The 23,033-nt window shown below is 60.2% G+C and overlaps 2 protein-coding genes across 2 annotated transcripts in view; one reads left to right on the forward strand and one right to left on the reverse strand.

Moving 5' to 3' along the window:
- The first annotated feature begins 691 nt into the window (after positions 1-691).
- On the forward strand, positions 692-3,241 carry SPHK1 (sphingosine kinase 1). Its single transcript, XM_065897074.1, has 6 exons — positions 692-756; positions 1,033-1,256; positions 1,594-1,746; positions 1,854-1,948; positions 2,029-2,144; positions 2,440-3,241. The coding sequence occupies exons 1-6, from the start codon at positions 692-694 to the stop codon at positions 3,239-3,241; spliced, it is 1,455 nt and encodes a 484-aa protein (XP_065753146.1).
- A 2,695-nt stretch (positions 3,242-5,936) lies between these two features.
- The window catches only part of UBE2O (ubiquitin conjugating enzyme E2 O), a 54,911-nt gene continuing 37,814 nt past the window's right edge, over positions 5,937-23,033 (reverse strand). The window contains exons 2-18 of the mRNA XM_065897171.1: positions 17,581-17,640; positions 17,343-17,453; positions 15,264-15,361; positions 14,566-14,629; positions 13,755-13,898; positions 13,327-13,436; positions 13,040-13,190; positions 12,346-12,818; positions 11,867-12,021; positions 11,505-11,617; positions 11,283-11,411; positions 10,577-10,666; positions 9,117-9,813; positions 8,742-8,878; positions 6,909-7,112; positions 6,754-6,811; positions 5,937-6,607 (exon numbers count right to left, since the gene is read on the reverse strand). Coding sequence (XP_065753243.1) covers positions 5,937-6,607; positions 6,754-6,811; positions 6,909-7,112; positions 8,742-8,878; positions 9,117-9,813; positions 10,577-10,666; positions 11,283-11,411; positions 11,505-11,617; positions 11,867-12,021; positions 12,346-12,818; positions 13,040-13,190; positions 13,327-13,436; positions 13,755-13,898; positions 14,566-14,629; positions 15,264-15,361; positions 17,343-17,453; positions 17,581-17,640 — 3,465 coding nt within the window. The remainder of the gene's footprint in view (positions 6,608-6,753; positions 6,812-6,908; positions 7,113-8,741; positions 8,879-9,116; positions 9,814-10,576; positions 10,667-11,282; positions 11,412-11,504; positions 11,618-11,866; positions 12,022-12,345; positions 12,819-13,039; positions 13,191-13,326; positions 13,437-13,754; positions 13,899-14,565; positions 14,630-15,263; positions 15,362-17,342; positions 17,454-17,580; positions 17,641-23,033) is intronic.

Below are 23,033 nucleotides of genomic sequence, written 5' to 3' on the forward strand. Positions count from 1 at the left end.
CCGCCATCCGGCGGTCGCCTACTCCCAGCGTCCCGGGACCCAGGCAAAGGGCTGCGCGTGGCCGAGCCGTGGGCGCTGACCGTGCGGGGGGCAGCTCGGTGAGGCCGGGGACAGGCGGGCTCCAGCTATGCAGGGCGCGGGGTCCTCCCCCGCAAACGCGGGGAGCGAGGGGCGTGGCCAGGCCCGGGGGCGAGGCACAGGTCCCTCCCCGAAGTTGAGACAAAAGTTTGAGGCTGGAGACAGCGAGGCCGTGCAGTCAGCATTTGCCCGGCGCTCCAGTTGTCCCTCAGATGCGAGGCTGAGCCCGGGACGAGCTGCGTTCAGCCCTAGGCCACTGTGGGGAACGGAGGTGGCGCTTCCCCAGCAAAGCGGACCGACTGGGTAGGGCTGGCCGCCCGCCCTGTCCTCTCGCCGTGCGTGGCTCCTGGGCGGTCGGGGAAACTGCCGTGCACCGCATGGCCTCCGCGCCCACTCGGCTGCGGCCGAGGGAGGCGGCGGCTGGCGGCCGGGCTCCGGCTCAGCTCTTGCGCGACTCCGGCGCTGCTCCCACGAGCGCTGCGCGCGGCGCCGCAGAGCCTGGTCCTTAGAGGCGCGCGCGGCGACTCCGGCCGCTCCGGAGCTCAGGGTAGAGGACACGGCGACCCGGCTGTTTCGGGGCGGGGATCGCTCGCCCCGAACTTCGCGCCCTGCGATGTCCACTCACGTTCTGGAATTTTCACGCAACTGGACTCCCCTCCTCCTGGCAGCGCCCAGGGGGTGAGGACCTGATCCCCCCGGAGAGAGCCACGGGGCTCTGACTCATCGTCGGGCCGGAACCCGAGGCCCCAGGAAAGAAAGCCCCTCAGGAAGAGACCCTTTGCCTCTGGGGGTGGGAGCTCAGTTCTAGGACGGGAGCGCCCTTGGTGGCACTGGACCTCGGCTCTCAGGACCTCTCGGAAAACTAGGCGATGCTGGAGGCGCGGCTCCCCGCGCGTGGTCCCAGGACCTAGCAGGGCGCCCCCCACCTCAGGGGGCCGCTGCGGACTCCACCAGCGGTGTCTCCTCTCCCCCAGATCCGGCAACCGCAGGGAATGACGCGGGTGCCCCTACAGCCCCGGCTCCGGGCGGGGAGGGCGAGCCCCACAGCCGGCACCGAGACGCCCGCCTGGGCAGCACCGATAAGGAGCTGAAGGCAGGAGCCGCCGCCGCGGACAGCGCCCCGACAGCGCCGGGGACCCCCTGGCAGCGGGGGCCACGGGTCGAGGTTATGGATGCAGGTTTGTGGGGGCCTGGCGGGGAAGGCCTGTAGGGGGATCCCTTCTCTCTCTCTCGAGAGGAAGGTTGGCCCGAGTCAGCTGAACAAAAGAGGCTGGGGACGCCCGAGAGAAGCACTTTTCCCGACGAGACCGGAAGCGGGCCGAGGCTGAGCCAAGCCAAGCTGGCCGGGTGAGGAGCGCGGGGCTGCCGCTGGAGCTCCCCACCGCTCGAGGCCGCTGCCTCTGGTCAGACTCTGTTGGATCAGTTACCCGTGGGTTTCAGGCACAGCGTTTCCACCCCGGTCCCCCTGCTGTGATCGTCAGCCCCCTAGTGGCCGGTTCGGGTTTGTCTTTACAGCGGGCGGCTCCCGGAACCCGCTCCCAAGGCCCTGCCGAGTGCTGGTGCTGTTAAATCCGCGCGGGGGCAAGGGCAAAGCCCTGCAGCTCTTCCGGAGCCACGTGCAGCCCCTGCTGGCCCAGGCCGATGTCTCCTACACGCTGACGCTCACTGGTGAGTGTCTCCCCGCGGGGATGCAGGGAGCATCCCCGGACAGGGACCCGCCCCCCCCCCCCCCCACCCCAGCCCCCGCCGTGATAGCCGCGCTGGTCTCTCCGCAGAGCGGCGGAACCACGCCCGGGAGCTGGTGCGGGCGGAGGACCTGAGACGTTGGGACGCGCTGGTGGTCATGTCTGGAGACGGGTTGATGCATGAGGTGAGGCCCGCACCGGGAGGCTGGGCCTGGGTCGTGGGGGTGGGGTGCTTCCCAGGCTGAGGCCACCTGCGCTCCAACAGGTGGTGAACGGGCTCATGGAGCGGCCTGACTGGGAGACCGCCATCCAGAAGCCCCTGTGTAGCCTCCCAGCCGGCTCTGGCAATGCACTGGCCGCTTCTGTGAACCATTATGCCGGGTGAGAGCCCAGGGCCACAGTGGCCCTTTTCCCATTAGTGCCGCCCTACTGCCAGGCTTTCTTTTGTAAGTTACCATGCTCAGGGGTAACTTCCATGCCCTCTTCTCTGGCGCCTCGGCCCCTCCGTCTGGGGCCCTCTCCGTGACTCCAGCTGCTGCCTCCACCTGCTCCATCTGTCACTCCTGCCAACTCCCTAGGGACTCAGTGTCGCTTCGCCCGCCCCAGCTCCCCAGGAGGAGGAAGGGGAGGACGTGTGAGGGCTCCTGCCCTCCCCATCTGACTTCTCCCTCTGCAGCTACGAGCAGGTGACTAATGAAGACCTCCTGACCAACTGCACCCGGCTGCTGTGCCGCCGACTGCTGGCGCCCATGGATCTGCTGTCCCTGCAGACAGCCTCCGGGCAGCGCCTCTTCTCCGTGCTCAGCCTGGCTTGGGGTTTCATCGCTGACGTGGATCTGGAGAGTGAGAAGTTTCGGCGCCTGGGTGAGATGCGCTTCACTCTGGGCACCTTTCTGCGCCTGGTGGCCCTGCGCACCTACCAGGGCTCCCTGGCCTACCTCCCTGTAGAAACGGTGGTCTCCAAGATGCCCCCCTGCCCCGCTCGGGCCCAGCGGGCCCAGCAGGGCCCTGTGGACGCCCACCTGGTGCCCCTGGAGGAGGCAGTGCCCTCTCACTGGACGGTGGTGCCGGAGCAGGACTTCGTGCTGGTGCTGGCACTGCTGCACTCACACCTGGGCAGTGAGATGTTTGCCGCACCCATGGGCCGCTGTGCAGCCGGCGCTATGCATTTGTTCTACGTGCGAGCAGGTGTGTCTCGGGCCACACTGCTGCGTCTCTTCCTGGCCATGGAGAAAGGCAGGCACATGGAGTGTGACTGTCCCTACTTGGTGTACGTGCCCGTGGTTGCTTTCCGCCTGGAACCCAAGGACAGGAAGGGTGTGTTTGCTGTGGACGGGGAACTGATGATCAGTGAGGCTGTGCAGGGCCAGGTACACCCAAACTACTTCTGGATGGTCAGTGGCTGCAGGGAGTCCCCACCCTCTGCGGAGCCACAGGCCTCACCCAGCCGGAGGCCACCTCCAGCGGAGCACTTATGACTCCACGGGCCTTGCTGTGCCTTAGTCTGTCTACTTGGTTTACTCTGAGCTTAGGCCCCTCCCTCCCACCCCAGGGACTGGAGGGCCTGTCCACAGCTCACGTGGCCGGTCGGGAGGAGGAGGGAGACTCCTGGAGAAGGCTGGGAAGGATGGCTCTGCCCACCAAAGGCCAGGATGAGGTGCTGGGCTAGGAGCGTGGAGGCCACCGTGTTTTGTTTAGGGAGCCCCGCCCCCTGAATCAAATCCAAATAAAGCAACTTTCCCAGCCTACTGGTCTTATCCTAGGGGTTGGGGAGAGTGGGGTCTTGCTTCTTCCAGGGCTCTAGAATTTAACATGATGCCCAATGGTCCCTCCTGGATGGGGCAGTGCACACGGTACTGGCCCCTGGGAAGTCATTTTGGTGGTGGGCACAGGATCGGAGCTGCTTTTGTAGGGGTGGGGCCCTGCCCCAGTGATGATTATGCCACATCTGGCCTGCCTCTTCGCACAAGCGGGGAGACTGAGGCTCAGAGCGAGTATGTCTTACCTAGGGCCACACGGCCAGCGAGTCTCAGCGAAAAGAGAAAGTGCCTCCGAGTTAGGCGCACTGGGGAAAACTGGCAAGGAGCAACAGAGGTCAAAATGGCAGGCAGCTGGAGGAATCTAGGGCTCCCTCAGCCTCCCCTGCCCTCCTCCAGCCCGTCCTTGTGGGAGAGTGGTGGGCAGGGGTTAAAAGGAAGCAGTAGGGAGGGGCAGATGCTACCTGCTCAAAGCGGGGAACCCTTTTGGCTTCAAGCCCAGGCCAGGTGCTGCCAAGTCAGCTCCCCCAGCATCTGGAAGGAGCTGAACCGGTGCAACTGGTCAGTCGCGGGCCCCTGGGGACCACGGCTACTGCTGATGCACTGCTGAAAGGTGGCTCTTGAGGAACGGGACACGGGCCCTGCTCGGAGGCAAAAGCACCGACCCACTGAACTTCTAGACCCTCATCTCCCTGCCCCCGTGAGTCCCCCCCGGACGGGAGGCGCGGAGGCGCAGAAGCAGGCTGGGAGGGGAAGGTGCCGCTGCCTCGAGCCTCCCCAGCAATAGGGATCTTTCCTTCCCCTGGGGAGGGTGTGTGAGGTGCCCCCGAGGGGAAGAAAGGCGACAGAGCCGGATGGATGGCAGAGGCAGGTTTAATGGTGCCACCTTGTCTTTTTTGTACATTGTAATGAGCCCAACAAAAAAAAAATGCAAGTAAAAAAAAAGTTTAATCACACCGCACTTTATACAGGTATCTTAAGCAGTAGGCATTCACATCTCCACATGAACAACGCACCGGGGAAGCACAGCCCCGGCGGCAGTCACCCCGGGTGATCCTCGAACAAGACACCGGCTCCGGCCCCGCCCTTCCCGCGCTGCTGCCGGCCGCCCGCGCGGTGGCGGCAGCGCAGGTGCGGAGCCAGCGTAAGGCGGACAAGACGCATCATGCTTTGGCTTCTTATTTTGTCTTTTTTTTTTCTAGTAAGTTAATATCTTTGCTTTTGAGATTTATTTTCTTTCAATCTTAAATATTACATACATACACCAGAATTACACAGCTGCGATGGCTCAACAGCGTCCCACTCAACTGGAGCTTCACATTATCAAACGCTTAGAAAACTTGTAAACCTCTGGGCCCGTCTCCGCGAGGGAGAAGCCTGCCGGCCGCCTCTCTCCCACGTTGAGCCTGCAGCTTGTAAGTGAAGGGCTGACAGGCCTCGCTCTCATCCTCAGGGAGAGAGGGCTGGCTCGCTGTGTTCAGGGAGCTATATGCCGCCTCCCAGCGTTAACATTTGATAGTGGGAGGGGCACAGTCTACAGGAGGGGCCCTCGCACTTGCCCTGGCCTTGTCTGTGCTGCTGCCTCCCGGGGCCCTGGGATGGGGCTGAGCGGGGGAGCAGATGCGCAAGGCCCCATGGGACAGGAAGAGCAAGGCACCTACAGCTGTTTCCTTCCCAACAGCTCCCTGGTCCTCACTCCATGTCAGCGTGTGAGGGCCACCACCTCTCCTGGGGGTCACCCTGAACCCAGCCTGGTCCCAACCTCTCTTAGAGAGCGAGTTCAACAGGCCCAAAGGCTCTCCTGTGCAAATGGGCCAGAGCAGAGCCAGGAGTCTGTAACGGCAGCTACAACTCCCAAGGGAGTGTTGGCGCTGGGAGACGAGGGAGGAGGCGGTTGGTGATGGCAGCAGGAGGGCCTGGGACACTAGGAAGCTACAGTGGGACTGAAGAGGACAAAGGGGACCGGGGAACCGCTGGAGCAACCCACACTTCATGCAAGGCACGTCCACTCGTCCCAGGGGTCCGGCCCCGCGGGTCCGCACACACCTGGGCCCCGAGTTCTCCCGCGTCAGCCCCCACGAAAGGCCCACCTCCGACCTGAGGTGGAGATGGCGAGGGAGGAAGTGCTGGGACACCCTGCCTGGGGTGACAAGTGGAAAATCAGCAACAGGGTTCAGATTTTCTTTGCCACGCGGACCCCGCTTGCTGGAAGATTGCTTGGGAATAGAAATGGCAGCATCTCAAGAAACTTCCTGCACTTCAGCATCAAACTCACCTTGGGAAGAAAAGGGCAATGGGCGGGGCTTGCACTGAGGACGGAGGAGGAAAGGGAAGAGGGGAGGTTCCAGGGGAGGGAGTGAGCAGGCAGCAGCTGGCCTCTCCCCGCGGCGGAGCTCCTTCCTCCAGGGCTGGCTGACTACTTGTCCTCCAGGCTCTCGGGCATGCCTGCCTCCATCAGAGCGGCCCGGAACTGCGTCAGGACCCCCCGGATGCTCTTGATGAAACCCTTAGACAGCGGGAAGAGGGGGAAGCCGATGTCAGGGTAGCCACTCTTCTCAGGCAAGAAGCTCCGGTAGCTCTTTCTCCGCTTCTTTGGTTTGACACTGGGTGGCACTGAGGCGTCAGGCGCTGCCTCCGAAGTCTGGTCTGTGCGGTCCCTGCTGGCTGAGGCCGGGCCCTGCGCGCCGCCCTCCGAGTCTGAGCCCTGGGAGGCCTCTCCAGGGGCCAGCCCTCCGTCCTCAGGTTCTTCTCGGCCGTAGTCTGAGAGCTCGGCCAGAGCTGGCGGCTCTGGAGAGCTACTGTCCTTGGGAAGCCCGTTGGGCAGCGCTTGGGCCCTCTCCAGCAGGGCGTGGGTTTCCAGCCAGGACTCAATGCGGTTCACCAGCCGCCAGCCGCCAGTGCCGAAGTGCTGCCGGATCTCCTGCTCGAAGACCTCGGGCGGCCGCCGCACCAGCTGGGTCATGGACTGCACCACGCGGATGAGCGCCATCTCGTTGTAGCAGCGACTGTTCTCATAGCCCTCCTGCAGGCCGCGGTCGCTGTCAAAGCCGGCTTCGTTGTAGTACGGTTCATTCACCAGGATTAGACCTGCGGGGGGAGAAGCCCATCAGGCCCGCCCGATCTCAACCCCAGAGAGGAGACCAGAGCTACAGACAGGAGGTGGGGGACGCAAAAGCCAGAGTCACTGTGCCCTCTGGCAGCCCTGTCACCACCCCCGGCCCCGCCCACCGTACCTTGGATGGAGATGAGCACCTGGAGAAGGCTGGATTTGCTCGTCCACCTCTCTGTCCCCTAAAACACACACACAGTGCCATCGATCAACTCTGTCCCAGACACCCGTCCAGACTGGCCTCCCCCAGTCCTGACCAGGTGCCGGCACCGTACCCACCTTTCCAATCCAGGTGCCCAGGAGGCTGACGCACACCTTCCCATTGTCATACAGGTTGGGGTTCAGACGGCCACTGCACTGGGAGAGGTAGCAGAAGTGGGGGGGCACGGCTGGGTAGATGTTGGGGAGCTGGATGTCGAACAGGTAGAGCCCGTCCTCGTAGGGGGTGCGAGTGGGGCCCTTGATTAGGGCTGAGAAGAGGTCCTAGAGGAGGGAGGGAGGGAAGGCTGAGGTTGGCGGCGGGCTTCCACATGGGGCAGCTGGATGTGATCTTTTCCAGGGCGCTGTGCGGCTCCAGCAGGAGCAGCCCCCCTGGGACTCCAGACACTGCCCGCAATGGAGAAGCTAAACGCAAACATCTCTGTGCAGACCTGCTTGGCATCTTTTAACTCCTGGCACAAAAAGAATTTTCCAAGCCGGTTTGTATCCTACCAGGTTTTTTCCTTATACATCATTACTTGTAAGTTGCAGTCCTCAAAACAGCCCCCCACCCCCAGTGAAGCAAGCAACAATTACAACCCATCAGAAGATGAAAGAACATTCCAGGATGGCAAGGCTGCACTTGCTTTTAGGGAACTAGAAGGATGAGAGGAACTGGAGTCGGGGAAAATGCTGGGAGACCACTAGAAACTGAGGCTGTAAGTCATCAAGGAGACTCTCCACAGACACCAGAGATCCACACTGACTGTCGGGGTTGGGGGGGACCATCGCCAGGGCAACGTGCCGGGTGAGCAACGAGCTGGGAGCCGGCTAGGGCCGAGGACGAGCTGGTGACGGAATCCTCGCGTGTGCTTGGGACTGGAGCCACTCTGTGGGCCTCAAGATAACACACGATTTCCCTTTCCCTCTGAGTGAGATTTGGGTAGAAAGCGAACAAAAGAGTTCTTCCATCAGCAGAGCTGAGATGGGCTGGAATTTTCAAAAGGAATTTCACTAAAACCCAAGGAAAACGAAAAGCATCATCAAGAACCTCGAGCAGCCCTGACCACGCACGCGCTCCGGGCCCTGCCCTGGGGTCTCTGGCCGCCTGCAGGCCCATTTCAACAGTGCCTCTCTTTGTGGTCCCTTTCCTTTGGCCCCTTCCTCCAGGCCTGGGCTGGAGCTGAGGCCTCACTCGGACCCAAATTCAGTGTCTCGCATGGTGCCTGGCACACAGCGAGGCCCAGTGAAGGTCTGCTGAACAATAAGGTGGCAGATGGACCACGCTCGCTCACTTCTGGAACAAACAAGGAGGCACTCACACGCCTCCACCAGCATGACTCAAAACACGGGGCCCAGGTCACAGAGAAGTGGCAAATGGAGTGTGACGTGGCCACGGGAGGCTATACTGTCCTGTTGCTAAAAAGCAATGACCTACATCAGTGTGAATCAACATGGGTAGGTCTCAAAAATTACTCTGTTGACTGAAAAAAAAAAACAAGTTATAGATGACGTGTATGATGATGTGCTATTCATGTAGAAGAAATCCTACAAGATAGGCTGGTTTATGGCGATGCACGAACACGTAAACACAGAAGTAGATCACCTAGAAGGAGACCCATGAAACTCCTGAAGTCATGGCCCCTGGGGGCAGGGTGAGGATTGGTCAAAGGCAACTATGACTTTTTCTAAAATGTTCTGGTTTTTCAAAAAACGAGAGAAGAGTCAGGTGATCATTACAATCTCAAGCTAACTTTTAAAAGGACGACCATCTGGTCTAGACACACGCGTGGGACTCTTGCCAGCCGTGTGGCTCCCCCGGCAGAGCCTGTCCTGCCCCGTAAGGAGTCGCCGAGGCTGCAGCCTCTCGGGCGCCCGGCGGTCCCCAGGCCCGGCCCGCACCCGGCTACTTGCCATTCTGTCCTCGAAGGTCTTGACCATGATGCCGTCGGGCAGCGAGGTGGCCAGCAGGGCCATCTCCTTCCGCACCGTGCTGAAGAACTTCTTGGCTTCTGGAGGCTGGAACTCAATTTTCTTAAAAGAGTGATTTGCTAGAGGGGGAAAGAGAGTGGTCAGTTCCTTAGGGCGAGGCCTGGGAGCTCCACCTGGAGGTGCGGCGGCCGCTGGGAGCGCTCCCCCGACAGGTGGATGAACCCACATGCTCCCTGCCCTCCTCTTCTGGCATGGGGACTGGTGCCCAGGCCAGGGAAACGGCTCCCCCGCCCTGGGCGGCAGCCAGGGGCCAGCCACCTGGCCTCCAGATCTGGAACACACATGGGGCGAACTCACAGGGCGCGAACTCCAGCACCGAGAAGACCTCGCCCTTGGCGCTGGTGAAGGTGACCCCGGGCTTGCCGCCGCACTGCTGGCAGAGCACCGGGGTCTCGCTGGGCCACTCGGCCTTCACAGGCGACTGCCCCTCGGGCTTGTCCTCCTTGCGCTCAGTGTCTGGCACCGCCTCCATCTTCTCCTCCTCTGCGATGGCCACGTTGTCCAGGGTCTTCTTGAGGTTTTCCTGCAGCTTCTTGATGTCGTCCAGAAACTTCTTCTCCCGCGTCGGCTTCTCCGGCTCCGCCGTGGGCGAGGTGGGCGAGCCCGTCAGAAGCTGCTCCACGGTCATGTTCTTGAGGCTCTCCAGGATCTTGATGGCCTCTTTCAACTCCCGGAAGCTCTTCGGGGGCCCATCCTTGCCAGCCTTCTCCATCAGCCCAGCCACAGGGGCGGCCATGGCCACGGCTCCCTGGATGGCGGCCGTGGCAGCCTCCTCGCTGATCACCACTCCCTTGTCCTCCTCGGGGGCCGCTGGCTGCTCGGTGGCTGGGATGGGGGGCTCCTCTATCTTGGGGTGCTCGTCCTCCACCAGCCCATTGTCCGTCTCCCAGCTGTCACTGTCATCCTCCCACTCATCCGAGGACGCCCCACTGGTGCTGCCTTCTACCGAATCATAGTCTGACTCCTCGATCTCAGACTCGATGTTGTACAGGTGCTGGTGGGGGGAGATGGGGCGCGGGCCATTCAGGGGCGCTCTGCCAGGACCCCAACCCTCAGAGCTGATGGCGCCCTGAGGCCTCGGCAGCCACGCCACCCTTCCTCCCTTTCCTGCTCTGGCCTCCGCAGCTGGGCCTCTGTGCTTGGTGGGCCCTAGGCCCCTGAGAGGCACCTCCGCTGCCCCAGCCCCACCCATGGGCCCAAGGCCCAGCCAAGGCCTGTTCCAGCCTCCTGGCTGCTGGGCGCACTTGGTCAGCGGGGCTGTGTCACAGCCTGTTCCCGCCCCTGGAATGGCCTCCTGGACGAGGGGTGAGCCCCTTCCCCACCCCATGTTGGTGCCAGGAGAGGGGAGCTGGGGTGTGAGCATCAGCTCAAACAAGGGAGCGAAGAAGCAGCGTCAAAGACAGCCCTGCCGCTCAGAACCCATCTGCTTTCTCTCCCTGATCTGTGAAAGTTTTCCTAGAAGTGTTGGTGTGAAGGCTCTGTTTCTTAAAGGAAGCAACCTGTGTTTTCTTAGCACAGTGGATGGGGATCCAGGCAGATCTGGGAGGTCTGAGAAAATCTACACACGACTGGCAATCCAGCTGTAGGCTGCCTCTCTGCTTTCCCGACTCTCTCACCCCGGGGCTCTGGGTGTAACACTGCCTTTCCTTTCCCTGAGACCTTCCTCCCCCAAAGCAGACTCCCTGCCCAGGAAGATCTGAGCTCCCGGCCCGGCTGCCGCGGTCTGGAGCCGCGAGGTGGGCTCTGCAGGGGCTCACCTGGGGCAGGATGATGGTCTTTGAGTTATCAGCCCACACCACCTCCACCTTGCTGCTGACGTCCACACGGGCAACCTGGCCGACCGACGGCTGCAGGGCAAATGGGACAGGTTCAAAGGTGCAGCTCCCCAAGGGTGATGGCAGGGGCAAGGCCATGAGAACAGAAGGGATGTGGGCACCAGCCAGAGACCACCGTTGAGTAACTCGAGCACGGGATCCTTTGGTTGAAACACCCCCAATGCTCACCGTCCACTGAGCCCCCCACTCACTCCCTTCCTGCTCAGAGCACCCTGGTCTCTCCGGGCTTCCAGCCTCGGGACTCTCGTCCCCACTCTTCCTCTGCCTGGAATCTGCCCAACCCCACCCCGTGTCCCCACTTGGGCTCCAGGGCCCAGCTCAGACGCCACCTCCACAGGCCTCTCCTGTGCTCCTGTAGCGCCTGACACCACGCTCGTGGCGCGGAGGACGGGAATGGGCTTCTCTAATAGGCCCGGGGAGCAGCTGTGTGAACGAGGCCTGAGCCCGGCAGGCAGGTGAGTCCTCGTGCAGGTGCTCGGACTGAGGGACCCCACTGCCGGCAGCCGCTCTCCTGGGGAAGGCGCTTGGGGTGGACACGCAGCCCGAAGGACTTGCAGGTCTTGGCTCCGGGTGCCACCTGGTGGCACCATGATGTACTGCAGCTGACACAAGGCCAGGGCGCACGTACCTCATCCTCCCTGTGAGGCCCTCCATCCTCAGTGTTGCCAATTCGGATAACAATATCGGTTGTGCGGAACCGAAAGTCAGGGTGATCGGCAATGTCGTAGACGCTCACATCTTCCTCCTCTCCAATCAGCTGGGAAAGGATGGGTGGTCGTGAGCGCAGGGGCCCTATATCCAGCCCACCAGAGCCCACCCTGAAGGAAACGTGGGGGCAGCACCCGCTCACCTCCACGTCGTCCCCACTCGGCCGCAGCTTGAACCACTTCACCATGCAGGTGCGGCCCACGTGGTCCCCAGACTGCACCACGCCGTAGACAGCAGGGTCCGGACAGCTCTGGACTGGGGACCCAGCGGGGAGGGGGGGGCGCATGACTAGCTAAGGCACCCTGGTGGTGCCACCTGCCACCCACCCACCCACCCCACTGCACGTCAACCACAACGGGGCCCAGAACCCACTGCTTCCCTGGCTCGGTCAGTGCAGGCCAGAAAGGCTCCCCGAGTCTTCAGAAGAGTGAGCCACCATCCAAGGGGAGTGTCCGTGATGCCCAGACCTCTCGCCCCTTCTTCCCAAGCCCCACCCGGCGCTACCTCGCTTGTCCACCACGAAGTCTCCAGGGCAGAACTCATTGTTGTCCAGGTGGTGCACAGGGAAGAGGTCGTTGGAGCGGACGTTGCACTCCACGGAGCCGTCCTGCCACATCACGTCTGCTGAGGTCATCGTGGTCACCACCTCCACCGCCACCCTGCAGGGCAGGACCAGTGAGGAAAGGGCAGCTATGCTCTCTACCCACCGCCCCACCTCGCGGGCTTGGTAACCTGAAACCCTGAGCACCAGGCATCTCCTCCGGGAAGGGGCCCCCGTCCCGCCCTCTCCCACTCCCAGATCCCTCCTTCCCACCCGGCCAAGCCCAGGCACCCATGTCATCTCGGCTGGGCGCCCCTGAGCCTTCGTGGGGCCTGCAGACCACGAGCACACCCACGAGCACGTGAGCCTGGGTGTGCAGGCGTGTGGGGGCGGGGCGGGGGCAGGACACCCGGCCGGGAAAGGGAGGCGCCCCTGAGCTCACCTGTCCCCCGGCTTGAAGTCCCGACTGATCTTATTCTTCTTCCTCTTGTGTTTCCGCTTTAAGTTCTTGATGGACAAGGGGATGCTCTTCTTGCGACCTGCGCCGCTGCCGCTCTGGGAGGAGGTGGTGGAGCTGGCAGAGGAGGTCACCGAGCTGCTGTCGTCTGTGTCGTCGGCGGCCTCGTCATCGGCGTCCTGCTCGGCCGAGTGCAGCCGGTCGTCCCCGCCCTCCTTCAGCAGGAAGGGGGGCAGCTGCTCGCCCCCCTCGTGGGCCTCCTCGGGGCCCTCGTCCTGCATCTCCACGGGGCTGGCAGACCCATCGGGCGTCTCCTCGGGGCTGGCGGACCCTGCTTCGCTCTTGGCTTTGGCCGCCCCCTTCTTGCCTGTGTCCTCCACGGAATGGTCCCTGGAGCACCGGGAGTCCGGCGAGCAGGACATGATCCTCACAACCTGCTTCTTGAGGAGGCGCTTCACCTGCGGGGAAGGAATGGGGAGGGCGGGCGCTGTGGAGAGCCGGCTGACGCGGCCGGACCCCAGGCAGCTCGGTCTGAGGGGTGACAGCTGTACACACCTAACTGGCCTGCAAGGGTCATCGGGGCTGCCCCCCAAGGCCTAAAGCACAGACCTTCCTGCTGTGGAAATGGCTCCAGGCCAGTTCCTCAAACGCCCGCCAAGCCCCAAGCCCGAGGACATACCTTCTTGGCCACAGAGCCCTCCCCCTGGGCGCAGTGTTTTTCTGGACATTCACAGGCAATCCTGGCCGGCTCTACCTTGGCTGGGAAGACATACAGACAGCGCTCGCCGAGCTGCCGCTGAGCATGGTCAAAGCATCCGAGACGCTTCACCCTGGGAGGGGAGGGAGGAGAGGCAGGGGCTGGGCCAGGGGTTTCTCAGCCCCGCGCACCCGTGCCCGCGGCCCAGAGACTTGCTTGGGGACCGCCCCTGGGGGTGCTGGAGCGGGTGGCGCACTGGAGCCGCTCACCTGCCTAGGTTTTCCTGGGTGATGACAGAGGGCGGGGGGCTAACGCTGTCCGTGCCCCCTGGACAGAAGCTCTTGGTAATCCACGTGACCTTCAGCTCCACAACCTGCACCTGGGGGTGGCGGGCGGGACAGGGCCACGGTCAGCAGGCTCTAATGCCCTCTCTTTAAGCAGCTGTCCGGAGCCCACCTGCCCCCAGAGCAGGAAGCAGGTCCTCATCACGGTGCAGCACCAAGTCTGGACACCCCCAGAACAGGCCCACCCCTGCGGCCTCCTCACCTCCAGTCATGGCCCAGAGGACCTGCCACTCTCCACCCTCCCACCTTGCTCGGCCCGGGTTCCCTTGGTCCTCAGAGAAGCCCCACCCCAGATGAGGCAGCGGGGGCGGGAGATCCAGGGCCTCACCCCCCTGTCCCGCCCCCACCCCTACCTCTTCGACCAATACGCGGAACTTGCTCTTGGTGCTGAGCACAGGCTTGACCCCTGACAGCCACTGGACACTGGAGAAGATCTTGGCAGGGCCAATGAGCACCTGGCCTGGGTAGAAGCCGTAGGAATCATCAAAGAAGAGACCCTGCAGGATTGGGGGCCAGAGAAAAGTCCCCGTGAGCACTGCCTCCTCAGGGGAGGGCGCTCTCCATACCCGCACCCCCTGCTCTGCGCCTGGCTCCCGCTGGCCCCGCACCTCCAGCTCCACAGCCCCTAAGGCTCCGGAGCAGCACCTCCCAGACCTCAGGTGCATACAAATCACCACGGATCTTACTGAAATGCACGTCTGACCCATTCTGCTTCCAAGCCCTCAGGCCACAACAATGCTGCTGGTGCAGGGGAGGCACTTTAAGGACTAAAGCTCCAGAGGACAGGGGTCCCCAAACCTGCTTAATCACACACACTCCCCTAGTATTCTTACTGACAAACTGTGTCATGTACTACTGTTCTAAAATGTCAATTGCAGTAAAATATTGCGTATGCCCTAAGAAAACAGGAGACTTAAAAAGGATGAGATACAAAGTTAACGAAATGCAAAGAAAGGTCCTACTGCTTTCTGCCTACACCCAAACTTCCATACCTTTGGATACACACCGCCCCCTTTCTAGGAAAGCAACGGTGTAGAAGCAGTGGTTAGCCTGGGTCAGCTCCAAGCTCTCTGCTGAGAAGTCCCTCCTGCACAGCCCAGGGGCTGAGGAACATGGGATGAGGGGCCCCCCACCCCCCAGGATCCTTGGGTGGTGCCAACGTACAGAGTCGCTGACGTGCGGGCAGACATCGTAGAGCTTGGCACCATCCTCTGTGTTCATGGAGCACCTGCAACAGGGCACAAGGGCTTGGTTGGCACCTGACACAGTGCCTGAGTCTTAGGGGAGGCGAGGCAGCCAGGACCCCTTGTGGTGCCGGTCAGGATCTAAAGGGCTTGTCCAGAGGTGTCAATACGTCCACCCCCGCAAAACAGGCAAATTCATCCTCCACCCACACCTCAGCCCCTGCACTGGTACAAGGAACTCTCCTAAAACAAACAAGACTCTACCCCCAGATCTGAGCGTTCACCACCATTAAGGTGCCTAAAATAAAGCATCAGCTCCTCTCGCGTGTCCTAAATGAAAATGCAGCTCTCCCGAAGCCACGGTACAGCCTAGACCAGAAACTGAGCCAGAGAACCAGGCCGGGCTGACAAGGAGACCAGCCCAGGGTCAGGTCCTGAGACTCGGGGCCCCGAAAGCCTGCAGCCCCTGGCATGACCCTCGAGGAAGCGAGACAACAGCCCCTGCCCCCCTTCCCGGGCCGCCCCACCGGACGGGCTCCTCCGCGGGGAGATCAACAGCCCCTGCCCCCCTTCCCGGGCCGCCCCGCTGGACGGGCTCCTCCGCGGGGAGATCAACAGCCCCTGCCCCCCTTCCCGGGCCGCCCCGCCGGACGGGCTCCTCCGCGGGGAGATCCGCACCTGGCGCCGTTGGATAGCTTGAGGATGATCTGGTTCTTCAGGTCGTAGACCTTCCCCAGCCAGCAGTCATAGGCGATGTAGTCCCCATACATGAAGGGCTGCAGGTCAGGGGGACAGGGCTGTGAGAGGTGGCCGATGAGGCTGGTGTCCAGGGCACCAGTTCCTCTTGGCCGCACAGACAGGTCCGACCTGATAGCTGCTGCAGCAGGCTTTCCCCCGAGTCCAGCTGCACCCCAGCTCCCCTCCCACGCAGAGGCAGAAGCTTGACGGCATCCCAGGGACACAGGACACGTACGTGGGAGCGGGCGGGGGAGGGTGGTTATATAGACGAATAAGTAAAGTGATTTAAGCAAATAAATAACTCAACTGAGGATATCGAGAGCCAAGTCTCTCACTACTGGGGACGGCACTCACTAATACAGGAACAGGGAGGGCAAGAGAGGAGGGACCTGAGGAGCTGGACTGGGGCTGGAAGGATCAAGACGAACCCATACATCTTACACACACAGAACAGGCACGGACGTATTTAGACGTGTGTGTGTGTCTACCTATGTACACATACATGTATTCCCCCGTGTTGCCCTGAATAGGGCCTAGCAGCGATTAGCACACCCAGCGTGCATCCAGACCTTGGCTTTTGAAATACCATTTTCTGAAAGGAACCAGGGCTCCCTGAAGAAACAGCTGACTCTAGGCTGGATGAGAAAAAATACAAGATGGAAAGAAAGTGTTTAAAAAAAAAATGGTGGGGATATGTCAAAAGGACACACATGTCAGCTTGAAGGGGATCCGACTGGCCAAATGTGGGACCATTCAAGCAACAAAACAAATAATGACAGTAATAGGTTATTACCAACTGAACAAAACAGGAATCTCTGCATCCATACTGATGTAAAAAATGAATAAATAAATGGGACAGAAAGTACAGCTCTTCCATACAGTAGATGCCAAACTGATAAAAACAAGTAGGCAACGATGGAGTCATAAAATCCCTATTTAGCAGCCACCGGAATGCTGGCTGATTCAGCTGGGAATTGTTAATGGAAGCTAAGGCTGATGTACGGGGGTCTGAGAAGTACCGGGTTATTGACACAATCCCGGAATATCTCCCCACAAAGCTGATACAGTCGCTTCCAACGGGGTGAATGCTGACTTTACGGTGGGGAGGCATGGCAGAGCCCCAGACGACTGGGGAGCAAACGGAATGTCCCCACCCTGCGGCCACGGGACATTCCGGGCCAGCGAAGAGCTCAGCGGCACTTCCGTGGCAGTTCTGCCAAGAACGCAGGGCCCCAGGCTGGTCATGGGCACCGTCAGATGGCCCCACGCTCAGGGTCACCCGGGATAAGGAAGACAAAGCAAGAGTGGGGAACCTCTCCAGACTGGGGGAGATCAGAGAGCTGACAATTCTTGGGTGTGCTCCTGATGGAATCCTGGGTCAGAGGGGAAAAAGGAGATCGTTGGGACAACTGGATGAGGTCTGTGGATTGGACAGTATTGGGTCAAAGTCCTTGTCTGGGGCTCTGAATGGTGGTTAAACAGCAGAGTGTTTCTGTTTTGGGGAAATACACATTGTAGTACTTAGGGGTCATATAGCATCATACCTGTAGTTTGCTTTCAAACGTTTCAGAAAAGGGGAGGAGAGAGAGAGAGGGAGAGAAGGCAGTGGGGGGAGTGAGAAAGAGAGAGCGACAGAGGAGTACAGAGAGGTGGGGAAGGAGGGAGGAAAGGCGCTGGAGCCAATGCAGCGAAACGTCGCCAGCTAAGGAACCTGGATGTTGCAGGGGATAAAGGTACCTAAAACTTTTCAGTAAGTTTGAAATCACTAAAAAAGTAAGCTGAAAAGAAATTTGTTCCAAAAAAAAGCATTAGAGGAGAAGGGAAACCAGCAGTCTCTGCTGGAGACGTAAAGCTGTGTCCTGACCTCACGTCTCAATGGCTGACTCACAAGAAGCATGGTCAGGCTGCAGGGAGCGAGCTGACTGCTGGGCTTGGCCGCCCGGCCTGGGAAGGTGCCGCGGAGAGAACCAGAGCCCCGAGAGGGGAGGTCAGCAGGGGTGGCAGGCGGGGCGGGCTCACCCAGATGTGCTGCAGGTCCTTGCTGTTGACGGGGTAGACGATGCAGTTGGTGCCAATGAGCTTCACGGCGCAGTCGATGTTCACGTCGATCACCGTGCCACACTGGCTGTCCTGCGGGGGAGAAGGCATCCAGGTCCCGGCAGGCACCTCGCGGGGCCACCCGGCAGACCCGGCCAGCACATGCCCCAGGCCACCCCCGCCCCCAACCCTGCCCCACCAAGTGGGACGCGGGACTCACAGTGGAGCGCATGTGCCGGACCACATCCCGGGGCACCACAGAGCGGTCCTCCAGTTTCAACTGGAACAGAGAGCACAGGTGTCAGAGCACGGCCCCCAAAATCGCCTACAGGATACAGTCTCCTCCCTACCTCTTAGTGAAGCGTAGCATACGTATAGCTAAGCGCACAAACCCTAAGCCCAGAGCTCGGCTTTGCCAAACCCCACGCGCCCCTCCAACAGCACCTGGATCAGGAGACAGCACGCCAGGTGCGACCTCCCGCACCAAAGGCAAACACCGTGCTCACCAGCGGTAACTCTGATCACGCTGAAAAGTGTGGCTACATGACAAACCACGTAAGGCCTCATTTTAAATTAAAGATTTAACAGCCCATTCTGCAGAGAGCCAAACATCTTGCTGTGAGTGGAATCCTTTTTCCAGCTTCTGCCTGCCCTGCACCCCTGCTGCCGAGTGCTGAGCAGGGTGGGTTGGAGGAGGAGTGTGACACTGGGCCGAGGGTCACCCTGAATCGCTATCAGCCTCACCACCTTCTAATCTGGGCCCTCCTGCCCGGCCAGTCACAGCCTGCTCGTTATCGACTGCCCCGCAGAGGACTGCAAGCTGCTGAGTAACCGACTCTCGACTCTCGGGACGCCGGCTTCTGGAGCCTGGCCAACTGCGCAGCAAGCACTGACCCATCCCTCCATGACAAAGCCCCTCCCCCTGCCGGGCACCGGATGCCCCAGAGCAGCCCAGGCGGGAGACGCTTCTCCACTGGGCCAGTGCATCTTCCTTGCTGGCTCCCCAAACCTGGGGCCGCTCCTCTGTGGTTCTTCACTGAGTCCTGGGAACCGGTGCATCTCTGTGTGACTGCCCACCTCCCTGGCTCAGGCACCTCCAAGACCCCAAACCAGGGGGATGGAAGAGCTGTTCCCTCAAACACCCAACCGAACACTCAAGATCACTCCACCGCAGAACGTGGGGCCTGGAACGGTGACCTCACGAGAGGAGAACTGAGAAGGGAGACACGCGCTTAAGGGCACCGAAATCCTGGCAACGACTAAAGCAAACCCTGCTATTTAGTGGGATGTGACTTTAAAAAAAAGTAAAGGGGAAGCAATGGGCCCGCCATCAACAGGTGACAGAGATGCTCCTACAGGGACACAAGCCCGTGTTCCAGATGAGAGCGAGCCCCGGTGTTATGCACACCGGACACTCACCTGCGCTGGCGCTGCAGCCTTGCAAAGCAGCCTCGCGAAGCCCTCGCTCCTGTAATAGGCGGGGTGAGTGGCTCAGAGGATTAACGAGGCAGTGAAAGCACAGACGGCCACCAGGCGCCTGGCCCACAGTAAGGGCTCGGCCAACGCTAAGTGCTGTGATCACCCCACCTGCCTCCTCTGCCCCCTAGGCGCAGGCTGAAGACCCTGAGCTCAGGATCCAAGATCCCAGGAGGCTGCAAGGGGCCACGTGGAACGCTGCTAAGGGTGTGCTGGGATGACAGTGCCCTTTTTCTAATTCAAAGAACCTCCCATCCTGGAACCCTCTGGGCCCCAATCCCTGGGTGGGACATGGTATTTTCAGTGCTGTCCCACCCTATGTCAAACCTCTGCTCTCATTTTAGACTTCAAAAAGCCACAACTGCAGGTCTTTCCAAGTTGCCACAGAAACCAGAAGTTGCAGTGAGGGGAAATCCACTGGGAGATGGCCAGTGCTGCATGGGGCGGGAGGTGACGCCATGCTTGGAGCAGCTGCGGCTGCGGGCACAGGCTGCCTCGCGGGCTCAGGGACCCTGAGGAGAGACCCAAGTTGAGTCTGCACATCATCCCAGCCTCGGCGTCTGTGTCAGTCCCCGAGAGAGCTGCCAGGAAAGGAAGGGAGTGGGCCAAGTGCAGACCCTAAATCAGCACAGTCTTTGATGGGACACAGCCCAGCCTCGCTGCCCCCGATGGGGTACGGGAAACTGAGGCCCCTGCTCTGAGGCCGAAGCAGGAACAACACAGCCAGCGAAAGCTGTCACGGCAAGGACAGGGGTGGGTTTTCTCCCTCCTCCCTCTGTAGAACCTCTGCGAGGCTGTGGGACAGGCAGGTCCCCGAGTTCCCAGGAGGGGGCCTGGTGAGCCAGCGTGTCCCCGGATGTGGCTCTCCTGACCTGCGCTTGGCCTCTTGCCCGAGCCTGACTCCCTTCCACCCTGAAGCTGGGTCTCCAGGCTCTTCTGATCTGGCATGACAATGACAATGACAGTGTAGAGCAGAGCGGTGTGGCAGGGAGGACAGAGGGGTGCAGGGGCCACTATTCTGGCTACGTTTCTTTTTTTTTTCTTTTAATTTATTAATTTATTTTGGCTTCGTTGCTGCACGCGGACTTTCTCTAGTCGCGGCGAGCGGGGGCTACTCTTCATGGCGATGCACGGCCTTCTCATCGTGGTGGCTTCTCTCATTGCGGAGCACGGGCTCTAGGCATGTGGGCTCAGTAGTTGTGTCGGCCCCCGGGCTTAGTTGCTCCACGGCATGTGGGATCTTCCCGGACAGGGATAGAACCCGTGTCCCCTGCATTGGCAGGCGGATTCTTAACCACTGCGCCACCAGGGAAGTCCCTCTGGCTACATTTCTTTCCCTTGGGAATTCCAGAAAATGAGAACAAGACGCCTGGGAGGGCAAGGATGACTTGCAAGCCTCTCCATGCTCTTTCACAAGTTTCCCTTCCAGGTGCCCATGTCCCACCACACTGGGCACTGCTCCTTTCACATCCACCAGCCGCTCCAGCCGAGCAGCTCCCACGGAACAGCGCTTACCCACGTCCTCCTCGCCTCTCCCTGTTCCAGACACATGCTCCCTGCATCTCGAAGGCTTTCAGAACCCCTGCTCTGGAAGCCTCTCCTCACAGCGACAGCACAGCTGGTGTGTATTACACTCCATGCAGTTTTCTAGCACTTCCCGTGTTTTAACCTGAGAAATCCTCAACTCCACGAAATAAGCATACTGTCATTGTCTTTACAGATCAGTAAACCGAGACAAAGAGAAAATAAGTCATGTGTTCATGGTCACACGGCTCCTAAGTGGTGCCGCTGGGACTTCAACTCAGGCAGTCTAGCTCGAGTCCATTCGCTTAACCACAGAAAAAGCTCCTCCCTCCCCAGAGCAGTAGAGATAGGGACAGAGTAAAACACATTTCTGGCAGGTCCACACCCTCTGAAAGACAGTAATTCTTCTCCTGGTTATAAAAGCAACAACTGCTCTATTCATTTCTGGGGCACATGGCAGGCGGCTGTAGTGGCCTCTGCCTGCGGATCAGGGCCCTGAGCGCCCGCCGAGGCCGCCAGGTGGGAGACACCACCGGGTCTCAGCAGCCTGCCCTCCTCTGCTCCTCCCACCCTTGAGAGATCAGGCACCCAGATCACAGGCACCAGACACTGGAGGCTAACACCAGACGGCGCTGTGCCTGCCCTAGGAAAACGCCAGATTGTAAAGTGAAACTAAATCATGAAACGGAGCCACGTTTTTTGTCAGGCGCACCCTGGACGCAGTTTTAAAAAAATTGTTACCAGCGTGGGATCTGAGGTGGAAGGTGGATAGATTTTAACTGTCATTATTGGTTCTAGAATTCTGAACAACCTCTGAAGTGGTGAACTACTGTTTAACATTTCTTGAGAGAGAGCTGTAGCTATCAGAGGTTTCTGATTAACAAAAAAAAGCAAGACAAGAAAGGTAACACACCAAAATGTTAAAGTGTCTGAGTGAAGAGGGGCTACAGGTAGTTTTAAAAACGAACATCGGGCTTCCCTGGTGGCACAGTGGTTGGGAGTCCGCCTGCCGATGCAGGGGACACGGGTTCGTGCCCCGGTCCGGGAAGATCCCACATGCCGCGGAGCGGCTGGGCCCGTGAGCCACGGCTGCTGGGCCTGCGCGTCTGGAGCCTGTGCTCCGCAGCGGGAGAGGCCACAACAGTGAGAGGCCCGCGTACCGCAAAAAAAAAAAACAAAAAACAATAAAAAACCGAACATGCATTACTTTGGAGACTTTTAACATGTTTTTAAATTGACGTATAGTTGATTTACAATATTGTGTTAGTTTCAAGTGTACAGCACAGCAATTTGTTTTTGTGGGTTCTTTGCAGATCGTATTCCGTTACAGGTTATTACAAGAGATTGGGTATAACTCCCTGTGCTCGGACACTTTTGTGACATGTCTGCGGGATGTGCCTGGTGGAATCCGAGAACCCACATCCTTTGCTTCCACTGCCTCCTCTGGAAACAGGAGTAGCAAACAACACACCTGCCCCGCATGGCGAGGATTCCTGCACCTGCTCTGGAGGAAGAGAGCCAGGCTTCAGGGAGGACAGGCACTGGTGAGATAAGTCCCGCTTCTGACTCAGCCTCCATTCTAGTGCAGCAGAGAAACAGACAGACAGACAGGCACGTGTGCACGCACGCACACGCACACACACACGCACACACACACACACACACACAGAGGTCAGGTGGTGCTATGTGCCATACAGAAAACCAAGGCACTACCCAGGGTGTGTGGGGGAGAGGCTGGAAACGGGAGGGGAGCAAGTTATTTATTTTGAGAGGGTGACCAGGGAAGGCCGCTCCAAGGTGACATGTGACCAGAGGTCTGAGTGTATTAAGGGAGTGAGCTTTCCAAGCAGACAGAAGAGCCGCCCTGACGACCCTGGATGTTCGACGCCCAGCAGAGGCCAGCAGGGCTGCGACAGAGCAGCAAGGAACAGGAGGCGAGGCCAGGCGTCTCGGGCCTCAGAGAAAAAGCACCAGGGAAGGACCTGAGAGTCCGTCCTGAGTGACGGGAGCTCTTGCAGGTCTCTGAGCGGGGGCGGGGTCACGTTAAAAGCATCATCTGGCTGTTGAGCAGGGCAGGGTGACCAGGTAGCCCAGTGGTTCTCAACTGGGGGCAACTCTGCCCCCGAGAGGACATCTGTAACGTCTGGAGACACGCTTGGCTGTCACAGCTGGGGGGTGGGTGGGTGGGGGCTGGTTCCTGGTGGTTAGAGGCCAGGGACACTGTTAAACATCCAACGATGCTCAGGACAGCCCCCCACAGCAGAGCATCAGCAGTGCTGAGGCTGAGGAGCCCTGAGGCTGTTCCCAGGAGAGCCTGGTGGCGCTGAGACCAGAGGAGGGTGAAAGGATCACTCTCCAGATCCTTTCTGAAGTTTGAGCTAATAGGTGCTCCGAGTGGGAAAGCAATTCAGTGGCAAAGGGAGGAGGGGGGACACCGCTGGAGGAAGGCAACATGGCAGGGGGGCTGAGCACTTCCGTCCCACCCCCATTTGAGCTCCAAGGAGCTCTGCCCTGGCCAGGAGGCCCACTCTCTGCCCCTTGCCCCGCGGGCTGCCCGAGGCGCACACTGCTTCCCTGAGCTGCAGCTCTGACGCCTAGCACTGACGGCACAGCAGGAACGACGAGCTGGTCCCGCAGCTCCTGGTCTTAGACCCTCATTCCCAACACTGCTCT

Source organism: Phocoena phocoena, chromosome 19, assembly GCF_963924675.1.
Source record: "Phocoena phocoena chromosome 19, mPhoPho1.1, whole genome shotgun sequence".
Taxonomy (NCBI): Eukaryota; Metazoa; Chordata; class Mammalia; order Artiodactyla; family Phocoenidae; genus Phocoena; species Phocoena phocoena.